The 20,401-nt window shown below is 40.2% G+C and overlaps 1 protein-coding gene across 1 annotated transcript in view; it reads right to left on the bottom strand.

The window, feature by feature from the left end:
- DGKK (diacylglycerol kinase kappa) overlaps positions 1-20,401 on the bottom strand; it is a 161,096-nt gene that overhangs the window by 12,884 nt on the left and 127,811 nt on the right. The window contains exons 15-22 of the mRNA XM_043897422.1: positions 10,902-10,993; positions 9,923-10,022; positions 8,728-8,947; positions 6,822-6,926; positions 6,089-6,185; positions 4,455-4,562; positions 913-1,009; positions 536-643 (exon numbers count right to left, since the gene is read on the bottom strand). Of these exons, the coding sequence (XP_043753357.1) occupies positions 536-643; positions 913-1,009; positions 4,455-4,562; positions 6,089-6,185; positions 6,822-6,926; positions 8,728-8,947; positions 9,923-10,022; positions 10,902-10,993 (927 nt within the window). The remainder of the gene's footprint in view (positions 1-535; positions 644-912; positions 1,010-4,454; positions 4,563-6,088; positions 6,186-6,821; positions 6,927-8,727; positions 8,948-9,922; positions 10,023-10,901; positions 10,994-20,401) is intronic.

Below are 20,401 nucleotides of genomic sequence, written 5' to 3'. Positions count from 1 at the left end.
CATGAAGAGTGGAGAAACTACTACATTATTAAAAGGGGAAGGATGAGGTCAGGAAGCCAGCTTGGGAGAAAGGCACTGAGATCTAAACTCAGCTCCTTTTGAGATCACAACTCTTAGCTGGTTCCCTCCCTGTCTAATCTAGCATCATAAATCCCCAAAGCCACTGGTCTCATGGCCTTCTTGGGTGAGCTCAGAGGAAAGGACTCATGACCAATTTCTCAGGAGATTTATTGACAGACCTCCTTAGAGAAAATGTCATGATGTAGCCAACCTTTCAAGGATCTGTCAGGTTTGAGAAATGGAAAATTCAAAGACCATGCAACACGGAAGAATTAATCTGATCCTCAGGTTTTCAGCTGATTCTTGTGCTCTGGGGTGGTAATTGCCTTAAAAATACTCATCATACAGCTGCTGCTAATAATGGTCCCCAGCCTGCCTCCTTTTCCCCCACACTCCAGTCAGTTCAGCTCTCCTTTCCGATAGACTTTAGAGGTGTCAAGATTTTCTCCCTCCTCATTCCCTGTTCCATACTCACTGTGGTTGCCGTGCTGCTTCCCCAAAAGTTGACACCTCCGGCATAGCTGGTAATGTTGAGCACTACAATGCCTTGCAGATTTGGCAAGGAGATGGCTTCTCCATCACACTGAAAGAAAAGAGTAGCCCTTATTGGCTGGCTCTTCAGATACCAGTGTGAAGGGATATTTACAGACATGGGGGAAGGGCTCTGTCTTCTCGTCATGCTATCATTTTCTTATCCATAAAATGGAAACCTATCTTCATGCTTTCCTCCCATGAGTGAGAATCAGAGTTAAAGCTTGAGAAGAACTAAGAATATAGAGGGAAATTGATTCCCAAGGTCATGATATTTCCTTTCTTCATGCCCAAGAAGGATTATCCTCTTTTTCCACTAACCTCCAGGTGCACTCGTTCTTCCAGTTTCCTGTAAGAGCGCTGAAAGAGTTCCTTGCTTCCCAGAAGGCCATACCACATCTTGTTCTTAAAGCGGCTACTACAGGGAGATAAAGGTAGGGAAAGATAGTCAGAGGGTGAATAATATAAAGGTAAGCGGATGAAGAAAAGTAAGATGAGATACCATCTTATTCCTCAAGTGCCTTGTTATATATAGGGTGGAGTCATGGTAATGTGACACAAGAGGGGATGCTAGGATAGTGTAACTGGAATCCTTATTCATATACCAGCTGTAATGGGTTCCTGGGTGTCCTTGAGACCTCAGCATCCCATTGATTTGTCACTTGCTGTTGATATTGGTTCAGTTTTGCAAGAGTTAGACTATATTAAAAAATAAAGCTCATAAAAAGCTGTGAGCACAACTGGGTTGTACGGGTTAAGTCACTTCAGTCGTTTCTGACTCTTTGCAATCCTTTAAACAGTAGCCCATCAGCTTCCTCTGTCCATGAGGTTCTCCAGGCAAAAATACTGGAGTGGGTTACCATGCCCTCCTCCAGGGGATCTTCCTGACCCTGGGATCAAGCCTGCTTCTCTTACATCTCCTGCATTGGTTTCTTTACCACTTGCATCACCTAGGAAGCCCAACTGGCTGGTACACACCAGCAAGTGCCACTCCAGGAGATCAAGATTTCAGCCGCTTGGAATCAATTTCATTTGAAATATGTGACAGGCTGCAGTTTCTTTGAAGCATAACTTTTGTGGCAAAGTGGAGGGATTTTGTAAGACCTGTATCTCAAAGACTTCAGTTCAGTTCAGTTCAAAATTCAGTCGCTCAGTCGTGTCCGACTCTTTGAGAACCCATGGACTGCAACACACCAGGCTTCCCTATCCATCACCAAATCCTGGGGCTCACTCAAACTCATGTCTATCGAGTCGGTGATGCCATATCCTACCGTCTCATCCTCTGTTGTCTCCTTCTCCTCCTGCCTTCAATCTTTCCCAGCATCAGAGGCTTTTCAAATGAGTCAGTTCTTTGCATCAGGTGGCCAAATACTGGAGTTTCAGCTTTCAGCATCAGTCCTTCCAATGAATATTCAGGACTGATTTCCTTTAGGAAATCCTTGCAGTTCAAGGGACTCTCAAGAGTCTTCTCCAATACCACAGTTCAAAAGCATCAATTCTTTGGTACTCAGCTTTCTTTAGAGCCCAACTCTCACATCCATACATGACTACTGGAAAAACCATACCTTTGACTAGATGGATCTTTGTTGGCAAAGTAATGCCTCTGCATTTTAGTATGCTGTCTAGGTTTATCATAGATTTTCTTCCAAGGAGTAAGCGTCTTTTAATTTCACGGCTGTGGTCACCATCTGCAGTGATTTTGGAGCCCAAGAAAATAAAGTCTGTCACTATTTCCACTGTTTCCCCATCTATTTGCCATGAAGTGATGGGACCGGATGCCATGATCTTCGTTTTTTTTTTTTTTTTTATCTTCGTTTTTTGAATGTTGAGTTAAGCCAGCTTTGTCACTCTCTTCTTTCACTTTCATCAAGAGGCTCTTTAGTTCTTCTTCACTTTTCTCCCATAAGGATGGTGTCATCTGCCTATATGAAGTTATTGATATTCTCCTGGCAATCTTGATTCCAGCTTGTGCTTCATCCAGCCCAGCATTTCAGATGATATACTCTGCATATAAGTTAAATAAGCAGGGTGACAATATATAGCCTTCACGTACTCCTTTCCTGATTTGGAACCAGCCTGTTTTTCCATATCCAGTTCTAACTGTTGCTTCTTGACCTGCATACAAATTTCTCAGGAAGCAGGTCAGGTGGTCTGGTATTCCCATCTCTTTAAGAATTTTCCACAGTTTGTTGTGATCCACACAGTCAAAGGCTGAACACTTAATTCAGTGTTATAGAATAGAGCTAAGCTTACCAGACAGACTGTAGAGGAGGGCCCAGTGGAGAGAATATGGGAAAGGCAAGGATATCAGGAGACTTGTGGTGGAGGTGGGAAGAACAAGGTCCTGCTCACTGTAGAGTCTCTGATAAAAGCAGGCAGGATACTCACAATCCCTAGAAAGGCTGGATAGAATCTACTCTGAACTCTCCAAACAGGGTCACAGAAATGAGCCACCACAAGGCACGGGTTTTGAAATGTAACAAGGCTAACACAAAATTATTTGCAGTCTGCTTCAAACCATAAATTCTCTGGACACTTTAGTTTCCTCATCTATTAAAAATCAGAGCTTAGTTATATGGAAATGCAAAATACCTAGAACAACTAAGACCATTCTTAAAAAAGAACAATGTTGGAGGACTTTTGTCTCCTAATTTCAAAACTTACTATAAAGCTATAGTTATTAAGACAGTGTGGTGCTTGCATAGGATAGATACATAGATCACTGGAACATACATGAGAGTCTAGGGGAAAAACCCTTATATTTAGGGTCAACCAATTTTTGACAAAGGTGCCAACACAATTTGTTGGGGGAAACACAATTCAAAGGATAGTTTTAAAAAATGGTGTTGTGGGAAAAAAATGGTGTTGTGGGAAAAAAATGGTGTTGTGGTAATTGGATATCCATGTGCAAAAAGATGAACTAAGTTCTTACCTAACACCACACATAAAAATTAACTCGAAGCAGGTCACAGACTTAAAGGTAAGAGAAAAAACAAGAATTTTGGAAGAAAACAGAGCAAATTTTTAACACCTTGGGTTAGGCAAAGATTTCTTAGATACAGCATCAAAATCATGGTCCATAAAAAAAAATAATAATAGGAATGCATCAAAATTCAAAATTTTGTATATCATAAGATACCATTAAATTAGAAGACAAGCAATAACAACAGAAAAGACAAACAACTGGGAAACAATATTTGCAAAACGTTTGTTTCTCAGCCCAGACCTGCTCTGAGAAAGAACTTCTGGTGGCAGGTAGTAGGGGTGATGATGGTGGATGGAGGAGGTGCTTATTTTTCTTCATAATTTCAATCTACCAGAAGAACTCTGAGGCTGCCTTAGGTATATCTGCAGTACAAAAGTACTGGAAGGTCCCAAGCAGGCCAACCCTAGATGGGGTAAAATCAGTAGGTCCAGGGGAACCAGGTTAGGAACCCTAAGAACTAGTAGAGTGATCTTTGATGCTTTGCAGCCTTGCCAGGCAAAAGCAGGCCTGAAACTACTACTAGGAGCTTGTCAAATTCTCAGACAGAACAAAGATAGGGAATTGGCTGAATCAAGTCAATGTAATCTGTTTTCACTAACAGTAACACAGTTAGCTGTATTTACACAGCAGTCCACAGGTCAAGACTATGAAGATGGCTCCAAGTTCAGAATTCCAGTGCAGTCACCACAGATTTGGTCAACATTTGGGGCAAGCTATCCTATTAGCCTAACCTTCAGACTAATGTGTTTTACTTTCAAATGATGGACTCTTTACTTTTCAAAAGAGTTCTGTTGTTTGGGATGTGGGGGATGTAGGAGTACATGTGTGTGTTGTGACTGTGTGTTTGCATGTGGGCAGGGAAGTTTCTTTTCCTTACTTGTATTGTCCTGGGTGTTCATCTCTTCTGGTGTTGAATTCCAGAGAAATTTTAGCATCTAGTCCAATTCCAAAATAGTTGTTCATGACACACTTTTCTTTGAAGCGTCTGAAATTAGCCAAAGGGAAGAAAAGAGTAGACGTTGGTATAGGAAAGAAGTGCTGTTATCACTGGGCTGCAGACTTTATCTAAATGTTCAAAACCAATGAGAGAAGGCCTGTTCTACATTGGGTACAAGGCTTAATATTCTTGAGAGGCACATGTAGATATCCTATTTTGTTAACAAGTAGCTTATTAGCTGTAAGAGAGGACACCCAGCCAGCTGGGAGGATTCAGTGGGATTGAGACTCATAATGAAGAAGTCGTCTTTGGAGACTGTCAGATATGAGTGGCCAATATTTTCTCCACATAAACTAGAGGGAAATAAGAATAATTGACTTATTTCCAAAAAGAACCTTTGAGTATCTCAGATTAAAATGTATGATGAGAGTAAACTCTGTATCACTGCTTTTAGAGATTTCTGAACTCCTTTTAGCACTTTCACATCCAAGGGCAAAGTGACCACACATTTGAGGGGGAAAGACCTTATAAAAGATGATAGATATATGTAGAACAAAAACAAACAAATAAAAAAACCAAGCAGTTTATTTGATTCTTTTGCATCCATCCATTAAAACCAGTGGTGTGCTGGAGGCAGTTCATATTAGCTTATGTAAGCTGATTATGCCTATAATTTCTAACTCTGCAATCAATAACATTGTATCAGTAGCTTGAAGTAGGCCATAATAGGAAAGTTTATAACAGGAATAAATCAGGGCTTCCCACCTGCCACCCACCCTGGGAGCTGGTTGTTAAATATTTTTCAGCACACCATTGATCAAAGTGATAAGTGGTAAGTTCACTGAGGTCTCAGATTTGAACTTAAGCTAGGGGCAAAGTGGAGGGAAGTGGGAGTTGAAAATGGGGGGAAGCTGTAGAAAACATATAATTGCCAACTGTCTTTCAAGAAATGAAAAATAGGTACAGTTTAGCTACTTAATCACAGATTTTTTATAATTCACTACTAAACTGATCCTACATCTTTCATGTAAGATTTTCCTCCTTGACTATAGCCCAGATATTGGGATTTCTTTAACTGATATAACCAATATTCTTAATGGAACTCAAAATGAGTGAATGTGTTGGAGCTTAGCTACTGGGAATATTCTAAAGAGGAAGGGTTACTGAGACAAATGTCTTTACGTTTGCTTCCTAGTCCCCTAAATGCCCACTTATTTCTTAGCGACTTCAGTTGTTTACTATTAAAGGCAACAGTGAAAAACGGGTCCTTTGAAATGAAATGAAGTTGTGATAATAATAACTATAACACATATAAACCTAACTATGGATGCCAAAGACTGACCAATGTAAGTACTTTGGATAAATAAACTCAATAAATACAACAAACCTATGTGACAAGTTCTACACTTATCTCCATATTATACGTGAGGAAACTGAGGTTTGGTTGAACTACTTGTGTAAGGTCACACAGTTAGTAAGTAGAGTCAGCATTTGACTCTAGGTATCCTTAGTCCATTCTCTCAACCAGAGAAAGGAAGAAGCCATAGAAAGGTAATAGGTCTATAAATACTTACATAGTTTCAGGTGTAAAATGTAAGTGCTCCAAATTGAGGTTTTCTAGGTCTTCACTTTTGAGAGAAGATATAGAAGACAGAGTACCAAGACGAGAACCTTGACACAAAAGATATCACCTTGGTGTCAGATACAAAAATGAAAGCCCTTCCCCTACTTTTATTTCACCCTACTTTCTCTGTTGGAACAGAGTCAGCTCAATGACTTTCTTTTAGATAATATTCAGGGTTCTCACTCCAAAGAGGGATCATCTTGGATGGACAGGGACTTCCACTGAGAGAATAATAAGGCTGGGCAGACTGCTTGCTGGCAGTGAAACAGCTTCAAATCTTGGGTTTCATGAGGCCTTTTCAAAGAACCTAATGGGGTCACTAGGAGATGCTTCTGGAGATAGGCATGGGGTTTCTGCAGAAGAGGGAGGGATCTCTATGGCAGAATAAGTGAAAGTGAATGTTGCTCAGTCGTGTCTAACTCTTTGCAACCCCATGGGCTGTAGTCCATGGAATTCTCCAGGCCAGAATACTGGAGTGGGTAGCCTTTCCCTTCTCCAGGGGATCTTCCCAACCCAGGGATCAAACCCAGGTCTCCTGCATTGCAGGCAGATTCTTTGCCAGCTGAGCCACATAGCAGAATAGGATTAAGGCAAAAGGAAGATGCATGAAAATACTAAAGGTATATTCTCTGGGAACTAGAAGACAGAGATGAAGCGTAGAATAAAAGGAGAAAGATCCTTACGGTGTCTTGGGCTCATCTGGTTAATATCTTCTGAGTCATCTTCTAGGAAGAAAGTTGAACTGAAGTTCTTAACTGATATTGTCTGTCGGCTTTCCTCATCAAGAACTACAGAGAAAAAAATGGAAGGAAGGAGGGAAGGAGGGTTGGAAGGAAGGGAAGGAAGGAGGAGGGGACAGAGGGAGGAAAGGAGAAAAGGAGGATTGGTCACATTTCTTGAGCATCTCTTTTGTTAACACCAGTCAGTGCATGGGGAGACAATGGAGACTCCCATTTGATCATCACCTCTGCTTCATGATGCTGTTTGTGGTTTCAGTTTTTCTATAGTATTGGCATGTTTCTTTATGTCCATGTTTGAGCTTTCTCTGTTTTACTTGTTACTCTTTTCCTATCACCCAGTAAATGTGGTTGTGAGTAGAAGCTGGGGGCCAGGGGTAGGTGGAGCAGGATAGGAAACTCTCTGCTCTTCTACCTCCATCCTATTTGTAATTCATTTCATCCTATTTGTAATTCATTTCATCCTATTTGTAATTCATTTACTCATGTGCCCTTTGTTCTAAAATTAACCCTCTAGGACCATGCCTTTCTTTCACTCAAATGTCTCACGAATACCCAGAATATTTGAGAAGTTGCCTTCCTTTCACCAACCTATATATTAATATCATATAGCTCAGGTGCTTGGCCTATGCCAAAGCCTTATAGGTTCAATCCTTATCCTACCCAGGGGTGCCTTTCTCTGTCCCATGGCCACAAACTATACTTCTAAACCTGACTTATGTATTAATGGAGCAGGTTGAGTACTAGTTGTGACAGTGTTATGGCTACATCAGATTGATCTGATCCCTCCTCCTTGGAAACTGTGCATGCGTGCATGCTAAGTCACTTCAGTCGTGTCTGACTCTTTGCGACCCTATGAACTGTTGCCTGGCAGGTTCCTCTGTCCGTGGGATTCTCCAGGCAAGAATACTGGAGTGGGTTGCCATGCCCTCCTCCAAGGAATCTTCCTGACCCAGGGATCGAACCCACATCTTCATTAGCAGGCAGGTTACTTAACCACTAGCGCTACCTGGGAAGCCCCCTTGGAAACTACCTACAGAAATGGAGGCAAATTGGCTCTTTAATTACTTTACACTGCAGAAGGGATATTTCCTTTTTTTTCTTAGAAACTTGGCTGAGGTTGTACCTACATGCACCAAGGCAGGAGAATGTACCATAGGTAAAAGCCAAAGGCCAGCCAAAGGGACTTCCTTGCTACACGAACTACTGCTCAATTCCAATAGCTCAGGTAGAACACACTTGGTATTAACATAATTTTCTGATCTGTTTTTCAAAGAAGCATTGTGGAGAAGAAATGGAAACCAGAATGTTAAATTAAGAAGTTGGAGGAGTTGAAAGAGCTTTCATACTGAGTTGGAAGCTTGTAGGCTGCCATGAATTATGGGAAATGGCAATGAATGTCAGAGCTGCCAGGACCACTCTCAGGGCCCTTGTGCCTGATGAATACTGTGTAAGACATGCAGAGATGAACACAATTTTCCTTCTAAAATCGTCATAGGCTCAGTGGTTGGAAGGGGATAGGAGCAGGTAGAAAAAATTCCATGGCTGGAGGTGGAAGCTGACAAGAGCTTTGAGCCAAGCCTCTTAGCAGCTGTAATTGTTTAGGATGAGCGTTAGTTCCAAAACTAAATAAATAGCAAGAGTTTAGTCTCTGTGAGGTAGGAGGTGCCAAAGGGGCAGCTTATCAGGAGTGAGACTTTTCAAAGTCAGTCTGAGGACTGATTTTTGATGCTTTATGAATGCAGAATCTAGTTAAGTTTGGGTAGTGGTGTCAGAGTGAGGTAGATCAGTAACCATCCACAGGAACCTTCTCTTTCCCCTCCCTCAGTCAACACAACCCTGGGAACTTTACCTTGTTCAACTTGGAATATGATGAGTTTCAACGACTTTTGGAGATTCTGGGCCTTTGTAGCCAGCTCCAACTTGCACTTGGCTATGTGGTCTATTTGAGGGATGGAGGGCTCTCCATCTGCCTTGGCACTTTCCTTATGTGCTTTGGCACTCTTCTCAACTGCTACATCCTCAGCAAGGATATCAATCAGGACACTGAGCTTGTCGTACATTAAGTCGCTCTATATAGGGAATGAGACAGAGCATTGTTATGAGAAATTCATGCTTGAAAGGACAGAATGAGTAGTTATAGATAGCATGGAGAGAAGTGCAGAAGGGTAACAGTTGGCCAGGACACTGAGCATAGGAAGCTAAATGTGGGAAGATGAAAGTTTAGGGAAAGAAATTTTGGGTAGATGTGATAAGATAGCCAAAGGGTGTTAGGAGGTTAAAGAGACATCGTTTGTTTCTGAGCAGCTGCAGGCACCAATGTATGTTGCCTAGTCTTTCTCATGTCCAAATGGTCTATAAAATGATGTACAATATAGCAAGACTGAGGAAAGATAAGCAAACATTTCTGGATTGGTGTTTTCATGGGCATGCTCCTAATGGATACGGATGTGGCTCTGCATGGGTGCCTGGTGTCTGCTTTTGTCTGTGTGTATGTTTGGGGAGGTACTGCATGATTATGGCCTGATGCCCGGTTCCATCACTTAATAGTTTGTGAACTGAGGCAAGTAACTTAATCTCATTGTGCTTTTATATTCTTGAGAAGTTGTGAAGATTAAATAAGTGAGTACATTATAAGTGCTTAGAACAGTTCTTGGCACAGAATAAGTGCTATAGAAGTATTAGCTATTATTGTTACTGTTGTAATTATAGAGGTGACCATGGGTGTATTTCTAGCATGTATTTGTATGTAGTTTCAAGAATGTTCTGGTATACAGCCATGTGCATACATGTTGGTGTATGCTTGTGTCTAGGTGTGGACAGATGCTTAAAATATGCTTAGGTACATGGTACATGGATAAGCATGTACAGTGCCACTCTTTATTTGGTGAAAGGTGGAAGTTCAATGAGGATTTTCACCATCAGGGAGGCTTACCAGCTGCTTCTCCTTGCCCTTTAACGATTCCCAGTGAGAGGGACATTTGCTTTTATTAAAAAATGGGGCTCTGGTGCCACAAAGAGTACAAGACAAAAGGATGGAAACTTACTTTCAAAATGACAGACTCTATTGCTGTATTGTTCTGTTTTATCCGGCTCCAGGCCTTTACAATATCAACCACAAAATCTTCCACTGCTGAGCACAGGAATCTGGAAAGATAAGATAGATGGCACAATGTGACATGGACATGAGGTCCAGAGCCCTTCTGTCTTATAATGTCATTAGTTTCCATCTTCCTCCTCTTCCTTCTCCCTCTCTCTTTTCTGATCTCTCCTTTCTCCCTCTCCTTGTCTCTCTCTCCCAACTCCCTCTCCTCTCTTTGTTTATTCTGATTCTTCACGTGCATTTGGCAAATATGCCAGTACCTAAGAGAGTTTAACTAACATTTCTTAGCCCAAATTCCAAATTTCCAGAAAACAGAATTCACTTGGTATAACTTGGGTCTGGATTTCATCCTGGGTCAAATCAACTATGGTTCAAGGATCTAGCTAATTTAGTACTAATATAATGACTTTGGTATTATGGCCCATGTAGGGACTGTTTCTAAAAAAAGAATGTGGTAGACTTGGAAGGACTCCACCAGAGTCCCAGGAGGAATGAATGCCCCATATATTTAGGAGAATGTGTTGCTCAGCTATGAGAAAGCAGCAGTAGTAGGCACCACGGAGAGTTTTCCAGGTATTAGATGGAAAAGCTGTCCCTACTGGAGGGGGCTATGCTATGCTCTTGAGTGGTATGGAATGTTGTGTTTCCCTTCTATAACCCCTCTTCCAAATCTGTGGCTTGCAATTTTGTCATGTTGGGGTAGCAGGAGCCCTCACCCCAATCTCATCTTTTTTTAAAAATTTATTTTTCATAAACTTCCCACTCAGGAGATTTTGAGTTAGAAGAAATTTGATTTGGGAAGGTAAACATATGCTTTCTTTGACCTCAACCCCCAAGCTATTAAAATGAGCACCATCTCTGAATGATGTAACAGCCTATGAGAAAAAACACCCCAAAAGGTTGAGAGGCAAAGGAAGACTGACCTGGTTGCGATAATCATCTCTGTCGGGTACTTGGCCTTCAGGATTTTGTTTAACTCAGTGGTTGCAGATTCTAGGTGTTGGATGGCAGCAGCCTAGGGAGAAAATGAGTGTTCAGCCCTGGAATCTTAGCATTGTGACATAGTGTGCTACCCATCCCCACCCCCTCATTATTTCCTACTGATGCTTTACCAGCAACACAAATGCTTCTTTGAAAATAATACACTTAAAAAGAATTCTTGTTGAAGATCTCCACAGATAATCTTAGATCTGTGGTTACTCTAAAAATAAAAGATGTGTATTATTTCCTCTCATTTAAATTAATACTCAAAAACTCATGTGAAGGGGGTACTGTTTGTTCCATGTTTCAAATGAAAAAACCATCTCACATAGCTAGTAAATAATAGATATGGGATTTGAACCTATATCTTTCCAACCAGAGTGTCATCTCTTATATATAATATTAAAAATAATAATCGTTCTCATGCTCCATCATATCAAACTTTTTGTGACCCCATGGACTGTAGCCCACCAGGATCCTCTGCCCATGGAATCTTCCAGGCAAGAATACTAGAGTGGGTTACCATTTCTTTCTCCAGGGAGAAATAATAACAGCATCCACTTATATAGAACTTGCTATGTGTCAGGCTCTGTTCTAAGATACACACACACACACATATATATATAATCAGATAACCTTTATAACAGTCTTATGAAATAAGGATTATTATCCCCATTTCACAGAACAGAAAACTGAGGCATAGGAAAGGGAGAGCTGTTAAATGGTAGGGCCAGGATTTGATTCCAGGTAGTCTGGTTCTTGAGTCTGCAGTCCTAACTATAACTTATATTCACCCCTGTCGCCCTCTACATTGAAATATATACCAAGATCTGATGATTCTATCACTTGAATATGTTTTAAATATGCCCTATTACCACTTCAGCAGTCCAAATCACCATCATCTTTTGCCTAGAAAATGTTAGCACTGCCTATCTTTTTTCCTTGCCTCTAAGCTTTATTCCTTCAATCGTTTCTCCATATACCACGGAAATATTCTGCTTAACACCTTTCTATTAGCAGAATAGATAGATGGATAGATATGAGATAAAGTATAGTGAAATATTAATGGTAGAATCTACCATTCAAAATTTCCTATATGTTTGAAAATTTCATAATAAAATAAGAAAATGTTCTTCTATAATTCTTACTGGTCTTAGAATAAAAGTTCAAATTTCCTGGGGGAGAGGTCAAGACAGATTAGGAGGACATGGAACTCACTTCCCCCTATGAACACGAAAAATACATCTAAATGTGGAGAAAGTATCACTGAAAACTAACTGGAGATTGGCAGAAAGACTTTTGTACAACCAAGGCTATAATTAAGAGCCATACAGAATCCAGTAGGAATGGAGGAGTAGCAATCATGTCAGGACCTGTGCCCTTGATGGGGGGCACAGAAGACGAAGAGCATTACAAAGGCAGAGAGCCTCCCTGGGGAGTGAGCAGTTCAAGCCACATATTGGGTGCCACATCCCTGGAGTCTGACACCAGGAAGACGAGTCCCCTAACCTGGTCAGAAAACCAGTGGGACTAACAGGAAGGCTGTAAGAAACCTAGACTCAGAGGGATTCAAATCAAGAAGGTAGAGTAGGGGGATATGGAACTCAGCTTCCCCCATGAATATATCAAAAATACATCTACATGTGGAACAATTATCACTGAAAACTAACAGGAGGCTGGCAGAAAGACTCCTATATAACCAAGGCTATAAGAAAGATCCACACAGAATCACATAGGAGGGAAGAGAATCGATCATGATGGGACCTGTGTTCCTAGGAGGGGATGTGTAGAAACAGGGAGACTACATGGGTCCATGCCCTCCCTGGGGAGTGAGCAGTGAGAGCTACATACCAGGCATTCCATCCCCGGGGTTCAGCAAAGGGGAGACGAGTCCCCTTGGCTGGTTGGAGGGCTAGTGGGACTAATAGGAGGGCTGCAGTGAAGCCTAGACTCTGCTTGAAAGGAGCCCATGAACACTTGCTAGCTCCCTAAGCAGTGCAGAAATGGTGGGTCGAAACCACCCAGGGCTGACTGGTTTCCTCTGACCAGGGTGTGTGCCCCAGCCTGAGCCAAGCAAATGCTCCAGCACCATTAGCAGCTCCACACAGGACTAAGGGCTGCCACAACAAGGAAAAAACTTTGCAGTAAGATGCTATGGTGTAACAATCTACAATGGAGAAGAATCTGAAAATAGAATGTGTGTGTGTATAAAACTTTGCTATACACCTGAAATATTGTAAATATAGTAAATAAGTAAAAAAGATGCTATGGTGGATAAAACCTTAAGTGGCATCTGAGCAGGGAGGGGGCATCCACTATTGGCAGTTGCAAAGTTGAAGCATCAGAGGCAGACAAGATCTCTGATGGCAGCCAGACCACCACAGCCCATGCCTCCACCCCTGCTGAACACCCACACTAGCCCCTCTTGCTCCAGCAGTGTTCTGCTCAGGTGAGGGTGCCAGTGATGGGAGGGGGAAGAGCACACACTTAAAAGGAACTTTTATATGTGGATTTTTGTATATGGATATATATATGTAGCAGGCATTCCATCCCTGGGGTTCAGCAAAGGGGAGACGAGCCCCCTTGGCTGGTTGGAGGGTCAGTGGGACTAATAGGAGGACTGCAGGGAAGCCTGGACTCTGCTTGGAAGGAGCCCATGAACGCTTGCTTGCCTGATATGTAGTCCATATATATACAACTTTTTCACATTATAGGCATTGCAGAAGGGGAAAAGAGAGAGAGAAGGGGATTGAAAATGTATTAAATGAAATTATGGCTGAAAACTTCCCAAGCCTGAAAAAGAAACAGATATCCAGGTATAAGAAGCACAGAAGTTCCCAGATAAGATGAACCCAAGCAGATCCACACCAAGACATATAATTAAAATGTCAAAACTGTAGATTCTAATGGCACCAAGAGAAAACTAAAGAGTCAGTTACAAGTGAACCCCCATAAGGCTATCAGCTGATTTCTTTAGAGAAATGTTGCAGGCCAGAAGGGTATGATAAGAAATATTCAAAATACTGAAAAGGAAAAACCTGCTACCTAGGATACTCTGCCCAGCAAGGTTATCATTTAGGAGAGATAAAGACCTCTTCAGACTAGCAAAAACCAAAATAAATGAGCAAAACTAAACCTAGTCTACAAGAAATGTCCTACTCCAAATGAAAAAGAAGTAAGAATCTATAGGAAAGGGAAATTCCAAGATAGGAAAGGATTTAAGATAATCTAAATAAGCAAGCACATAGATTAAAGGGCTTCCTTGGTGGCTCAGTGGTAAAGAATCTGCCTGCCAACTCAGGAGACATGGGTTTGATCCCTGGGTCAGGAAGATCCCCTGAAGAAGGAAAATTTGTAAAATCAACTATAAAGACAATAAACAGTGAAGGAAAAAAGTGTAAAGATGTAAAATATGATTTTAAAAAATACAAAAGGTTGGGGAAGGGAATAAAAATGTAGATCTTTTAGTGTTTAAACTTAAATGACTATCAGTTAAAATCACATAGATATAATTATGGGTCAACATATTTGAATCCCATGGTAACTCACTGCAAAAGACATACAAAAACCAAAAAGAAAGGAACCTAAGCATTACTACTAAAGAAAATCATTAAACCACAGTGGGAGAAACAGAAGTAAACAGAGAACTATGGAAACAACTGGAAAACAAGTAATAGAATGACAATAAGTACATGTGTTGTGCTGTACTAAGGTGCTTCAGTCATGTTGAACTCTTTGTGACCCCGTGGACTGTAGCTTGCCAGGCTCCTCTGTTCATGGGGTTTTCCAGGCAAGAATATTGGAATGGGTTGCCATGTCCTCCTCCAGGGGATCTTCCCAACACAGGGATTGAACCTGTGGTTCCTGCAGCTCTTGTGTTGCAGGCAGATTCTTTACAGCTGAGCTACCTGGGAAGCCCAGTAAGTACATACCAATCAATAATTACTTTAAATGACTAAATGTCAATAGACTAAATGTTCCAAAAGACAAAGGGTGGCTGATTGGATTAAAAAACAAGACCCTTTAATATGCTGCCTATAAGGGAAGCTCTTCAGGGCCAAAGACATACAGAATGAAAGTGAAGGAATGGAAAAAGATACTTCATGAAATCGTTAATGACAAGAAAGTGAGGGTAGCAATATTCATATAGATCAAAAAGACTTTAAAATGAAGGCTATAACAAAAGACAAGTGCATTATATAATCATAAAGGGATCAATATATAAAGAAGATATTGCTCTTGTTAACATATATGTACCTAACACAGGAGCCCCTAAATATATAAAGCAAATACTAGCAGACATAAAGGGAGAATTTGACAATGATACAATATTAGTAGAGGACTTTGACACTCCCCTGATATCTATAGACATATCATCTAGACAGATAATAAGACAACAGTGAACTTAAATGACACAATAGACTAGTTGGACTTAATAGATGTCTTACAAGACATTCCATCCCCAAATAGCAGAATACACATTCTTCTCAAGTGCTTATTGGAATGTTCTCCAGGATAGATCACATGCTGGGCCACAGAATGAGTCTCAACAAATTTAAGATAGAAATTACATCAAGTATTTTTTATGACCAAAACAGCATGAAACTAGAAAGCAACTACAAAAAGAAAAATGGGAAAATAACAAACACATGGAGGCTACACAACACACTACTAAAAAACCATTGGGACAGGATGAAATCAAAGAGGAAATCAGAAAGTCCCTCAAAGCAAATGCAAACAGAAACACGATTTTCCAAAATCTATTAGATGCAACAAAAGCAGTTCTAAGAGAGAAGTTAGTGCCAATACAGGCCTTTCTCAAGAAACAAGAAAAATCTTGCATAAAACATCTTATCACCTAAAAGCATTAGAAAAAGAACAAACAAAACTCAAAGTCAGTAGAAGGAAGAAAAAGATAAAGATCAGAGAGGAAATAAATAAAATAGAGACACATGTACACCTGTGGCTGTTTCATGTCAATGTATGGCAAAAACCACCACAATATTGTAATTAGACTCGAATTAAATAAATTAATTAAAAAATAAAAAACAATAGAAAAGATCAATGAAACCAAGAACTGGTTCTTTGAAATGATAAAATTGATAAACTTTTCACCAGGGTCACCAAGAAAAAAAGAGTGAGGACCCAAATAAAATAATGAAAGAGGAGACAAAACAGCTAATACCACAAAAATTTAAAAAATCATAAGAGAATACTATGTTATATGCCAACAAAATGGACAGCCTAGAAGACATGAACAAATTCTAAAAAAATACAGCCTGGTAAGACTGATTCAAGAAGAAACAATTTGAACAGAATAATCAATACAAGTAAAACTGAATTTATAATAAAAATTTCCAGCTAACAACAGTCTAGGATCAGATGGTTTCAGAAAAGAATTCTAACAAAGATATTTGTTACTGTTCACTCGCTCAGTCGTGTCTGACTCTTTGCAACCCCATGGACTGTAGCACGCCAGGCTTCCCAGTCCTTCATCATCTCCCAGAGCTTGCTCAAACTCATGTCCATTGAGTCAGTGATGCCATCCAACCATCTCATCCTCTGTTGTCCCCTTTTCCTCCTGCCTTCTATCTTTCCCAGCATCAGGGTCTTTTTCAATGAGTTGGCTCTTTGCATCAGATGGCTAAAGTATTGGAGCTTCAGCATCAGTCCTTCCAAGAAATACACAGGGTTGATTTTCTTTAGGATTGACAGGTTTGATCTCCTTGCAGTCCAAGGGACTCTAAAGAGTCTTCTCCAACACTGCAATTCAAAAGCATCAATTCTTTGGCACGCAGCCTTCTTTATGGTTCAACTCTCATGTCCATACATGACTGCTGGAAAAACCATAGCTTTGACTAGACAGACCTTTGTCAACAGAGTAATGTCTCTGCTTTTTACAAAGATATAGACAAGAGTTAATAACTATCCCTGTCAAATTGTTGTAAAATTTGAAGAGAAAGGAGTACTCCCAAATTTATTCTATAAGGCCACCCTTATCCTGATACTAAAATATGAAAAAATAACCTACAAAAAAGAGAAAATTATAGGCTAATATATATATATATATTTTTAAAAAGCTTTTTATTTTGTATTGGGGTATAGCTGATTAACAAACAATGTTGTGATAGTTTCAGGTGAATAGCAAAGGATCTCAGCCATACATGTACATGTATCCATTCTCCAACCTCTGCCACATAAGATTGAGCAGAGTTCCACTAGGTCCTTGTTGGTTATCCATTTTAAATATACCAGTGTGGACATGTCCATCCCAAACTCCCTAGCTATTCCTTCCCCTCATCCTTCCTCCTGGCAACCATAAATTCACTCTCTAAGGCTGTGAGTCTGTTTCTGTTTTGTAAGTAAGTTCATTTGTATCATTTCTTTTTAGATTCCATATATAAGGGGTGTCATATGATATTTCTCCTTCTCTGTCTGACTTACTTCACTCAGTTTGACACTGTCTAGGTCCATTCATGTTGCTAAAAATGGCATTATTTTATTCTTTTCAATGGCTGAGTAATATTCTGAAATTGCATATATGTACCACATCTTTATCCATTCCTCTGTCGATTGACATTTCAGTTGCTTCTATGTCTTGGCTATTGTAAACAGTGCTGCAATGAACATTGGGGTGCATGTATCCTTTTGGATCATGTTTTTCTCTGGATAAATGCCCAGGAGTGTGATTGCAGGGTCTTATGGTAGCTCTACTTTTAGTTTTTTGAGGACGCTCCATACTGTTCTCCATAGTGTATAGGCCAATATCTTTGATGAATATAGATGCAAAAATCCTCAACAAAATATTAGGAGACTGAATCCAATAATATATAAAAAGGATCATACACCATGATCAAGTTGGGTTTATTCCAGGATCAAGAGGGTGGACTAACATTTGCAAATCAACAAATGTGATATACAACAGTAGTCTCCAAACCTTTTGGCACCAGTGATCAGTTTCACCGAAGACAATTTTTCCATAGACCTGCAGGTAGTGCAGAGGGGCGGGGGATGGTTCAGGTAGTAATGGGAGCAATGGGGATCAATGGGATGCAGCAGATGAAGCTTTGCTTGCTCACCTGCCACTCACCTCCTGCTCTGCAGCCTGGTTCCTAACAGGCCATGGACCAGTAGCGGTCCATGACTCAGGGGCTGGGGACCCTTGATGCACAACATTAACAAAAGGAAGGATAAAAAAAGTCACATGATCATCTCAATAGATGCAGAAAAGGCATTTGAAAAATTTCAACATCCATTCATCACTTCATGGCAAATAGATGGGGAAACAGTGGAAACAGTGTCAGACTTTATTTTTCTGGGCTCCAAAATCACTGAAGATGGTGATTGCTGCCATGAAATTAAAAGACACTTACTCCTTGGAAGGAAAGTTATGACCAACCTAGGCAGCATATTAAAAAGTAGAGACATTACTTTGCCAACAAAGGTCCGGCTAGTCAAGGCTATGGTTTTTCTAGTGGTCATGTATGGATGTAAGAGTTGGACTATAAAGAAAGCTGAGTGCTGAAAAATCAATGCTTTTGAACTGTGGTGTTGGAGAAGATTCTTGAGAGTCCCTTGGACTGCAAGGAGATCTAACCAGTCCATCCTAAAGGAGATGAGTCCTGGGTGTTCATTGGAAGGACTGATGTTGAAGCTGAAACTCCAATAGTTTGGCCACCTGATGCATAGAACTGACTCATTGGAAAAGACCCTGATGCTGGGAAAGATTGAGGGCAGGAGGAGAAGGGAATGACAGAGGATGAGATGGTTGGATGGCATCACTGACTTGATGGACACAGGTTTGGGTGGACTCCGGGGGTTGGTGCTGGACACGGAGGCCTGGTGTGCTGCGGTTCGTGGGGTTGCAAAGAGTCGGACACAACTGAGCGACTGAACTGAACTGACATTCACGATAAAATTCTCATATCGTATGTATAGAGGAAACATATCTCAACAAAATTAAGGCCATATGATAAACCCATAGCCAACATCATACTTAGTGATGAAAAGCTGAAAAACTTCTCATTATATTCTGGAACAAGACAAGGATGCCCACTCTTACTACTTCTGTTTAACATAGTAATGGAAGTTCTAGCCACAGTAATCAGAGAAGTAAAAGAAATAAAAAGCATCCAAATTAGAAAGGAAGAGGTAAAAGTGTCACTATTTGCAGATGACACTATATTTATATAGGGAATTCTAAAGTCTCTGCCCCCACATATTAGGACTAGTAAATTAATTCAATAAGGTTGAAGGATACAAGATTACTATATAAAAATATATTGCATTTCTATACACTAACAAGGAAATTTTAGAAACAAAAAGTAAAAAACCATCCTTCTTGAAATCACAACCAAAAGAATAAAATACTAAGAATAAACTTAACCAAGGAGATGAAAGGCCTATAATCTAAAAACTGAAAAAACATTGATTAAGGGAATTGAAGATGATTTAAAGAAATGGAAAGATACCTTATGCCCTTGGATTAGAAGACTAAATATTTTTTAAGATGGCCATACTACCCAAAGCAATCTGCAGATTTAATGGCAAAGAATCTGCCTGCAATGCAGGGGACCCAGGATCAATTCCTGGGTTTGGAAGATTCCCTGGAGAAGGGCATGAAAATCCACTCCAGTATTCTTGCCTGGAGAATCCCATGGACAGGGGAGCCTGGTGGGCTACAGTCCATAGGGTTGCAATGAGTCAGACACGACTGAGCAACTCCACATTATCTACATCTATCAAAACACCCATGACATTTTTCACAGAACAAGAACAAATAAAAATCCATATGGAACTACAAAAGACCCCAAATTTCCATAGCCATCTTGAGAAAAAGAACAAAGTTGGAGCTATAACCCCCCAGGCTTCAGAATATACTACATAGCTACAGTACAGCATGTTACTAGCACAAAATCAGATACATAGATCAGTGGAACAGAATAGAGAACCAGAAATGAACCCACACATCTATTGTCTATTAATTTATGAGAAAGGAGGCAAGAACATACAATGGAGAAAAGACAGTCTCTTTAGCAAGTGGTATTGGAAAAACTGGACAACCACATGTAAAACAATGAGATTAGAACATTCCTTCAGACCATATACACAAATCAACTCGAAGTGGTTCAAAGACCTAAATGTAAGACATGACACCATAAAAGTCCTAGAAGAGAACATAGGCAGAACACTCTTTGACAAAACTGTAACAATATTTTGGTCAATCTCTTAAGTCAAAGTAAATAAATGCAAAAATAAAGTAATGGGACCTATTTAAATTTAAAAGCTTTTGCACAGCAAGGAAATTATCAATAAAATGAAAATACAACCTATGAAAGGGGAGAAAATATTTCCAAGTGATGTGGCTGACAAGGGGTTAATATCTAAAATACACAAACAGCTCATACAACTCAATACCACAAAAAGAAACAACCCAATCAAC

This window comes from Cervus elaphus, chromosome X (assembly GCF_910594005.1).
Source record: "Cervus elaphus chromosome X, mCerEla1.1, whole genome shotgun sequence".
In the NCBI taxonomy this organism is placed as follows: Eukaryota; Metazoa; Chordata; class Mammalia; order Artiodactyla; family Cervidae; genus Cervus; species Cervus elaphus.
This window is presented reverse-complemented; position numbering and strand designations above follow the sequence as displayed.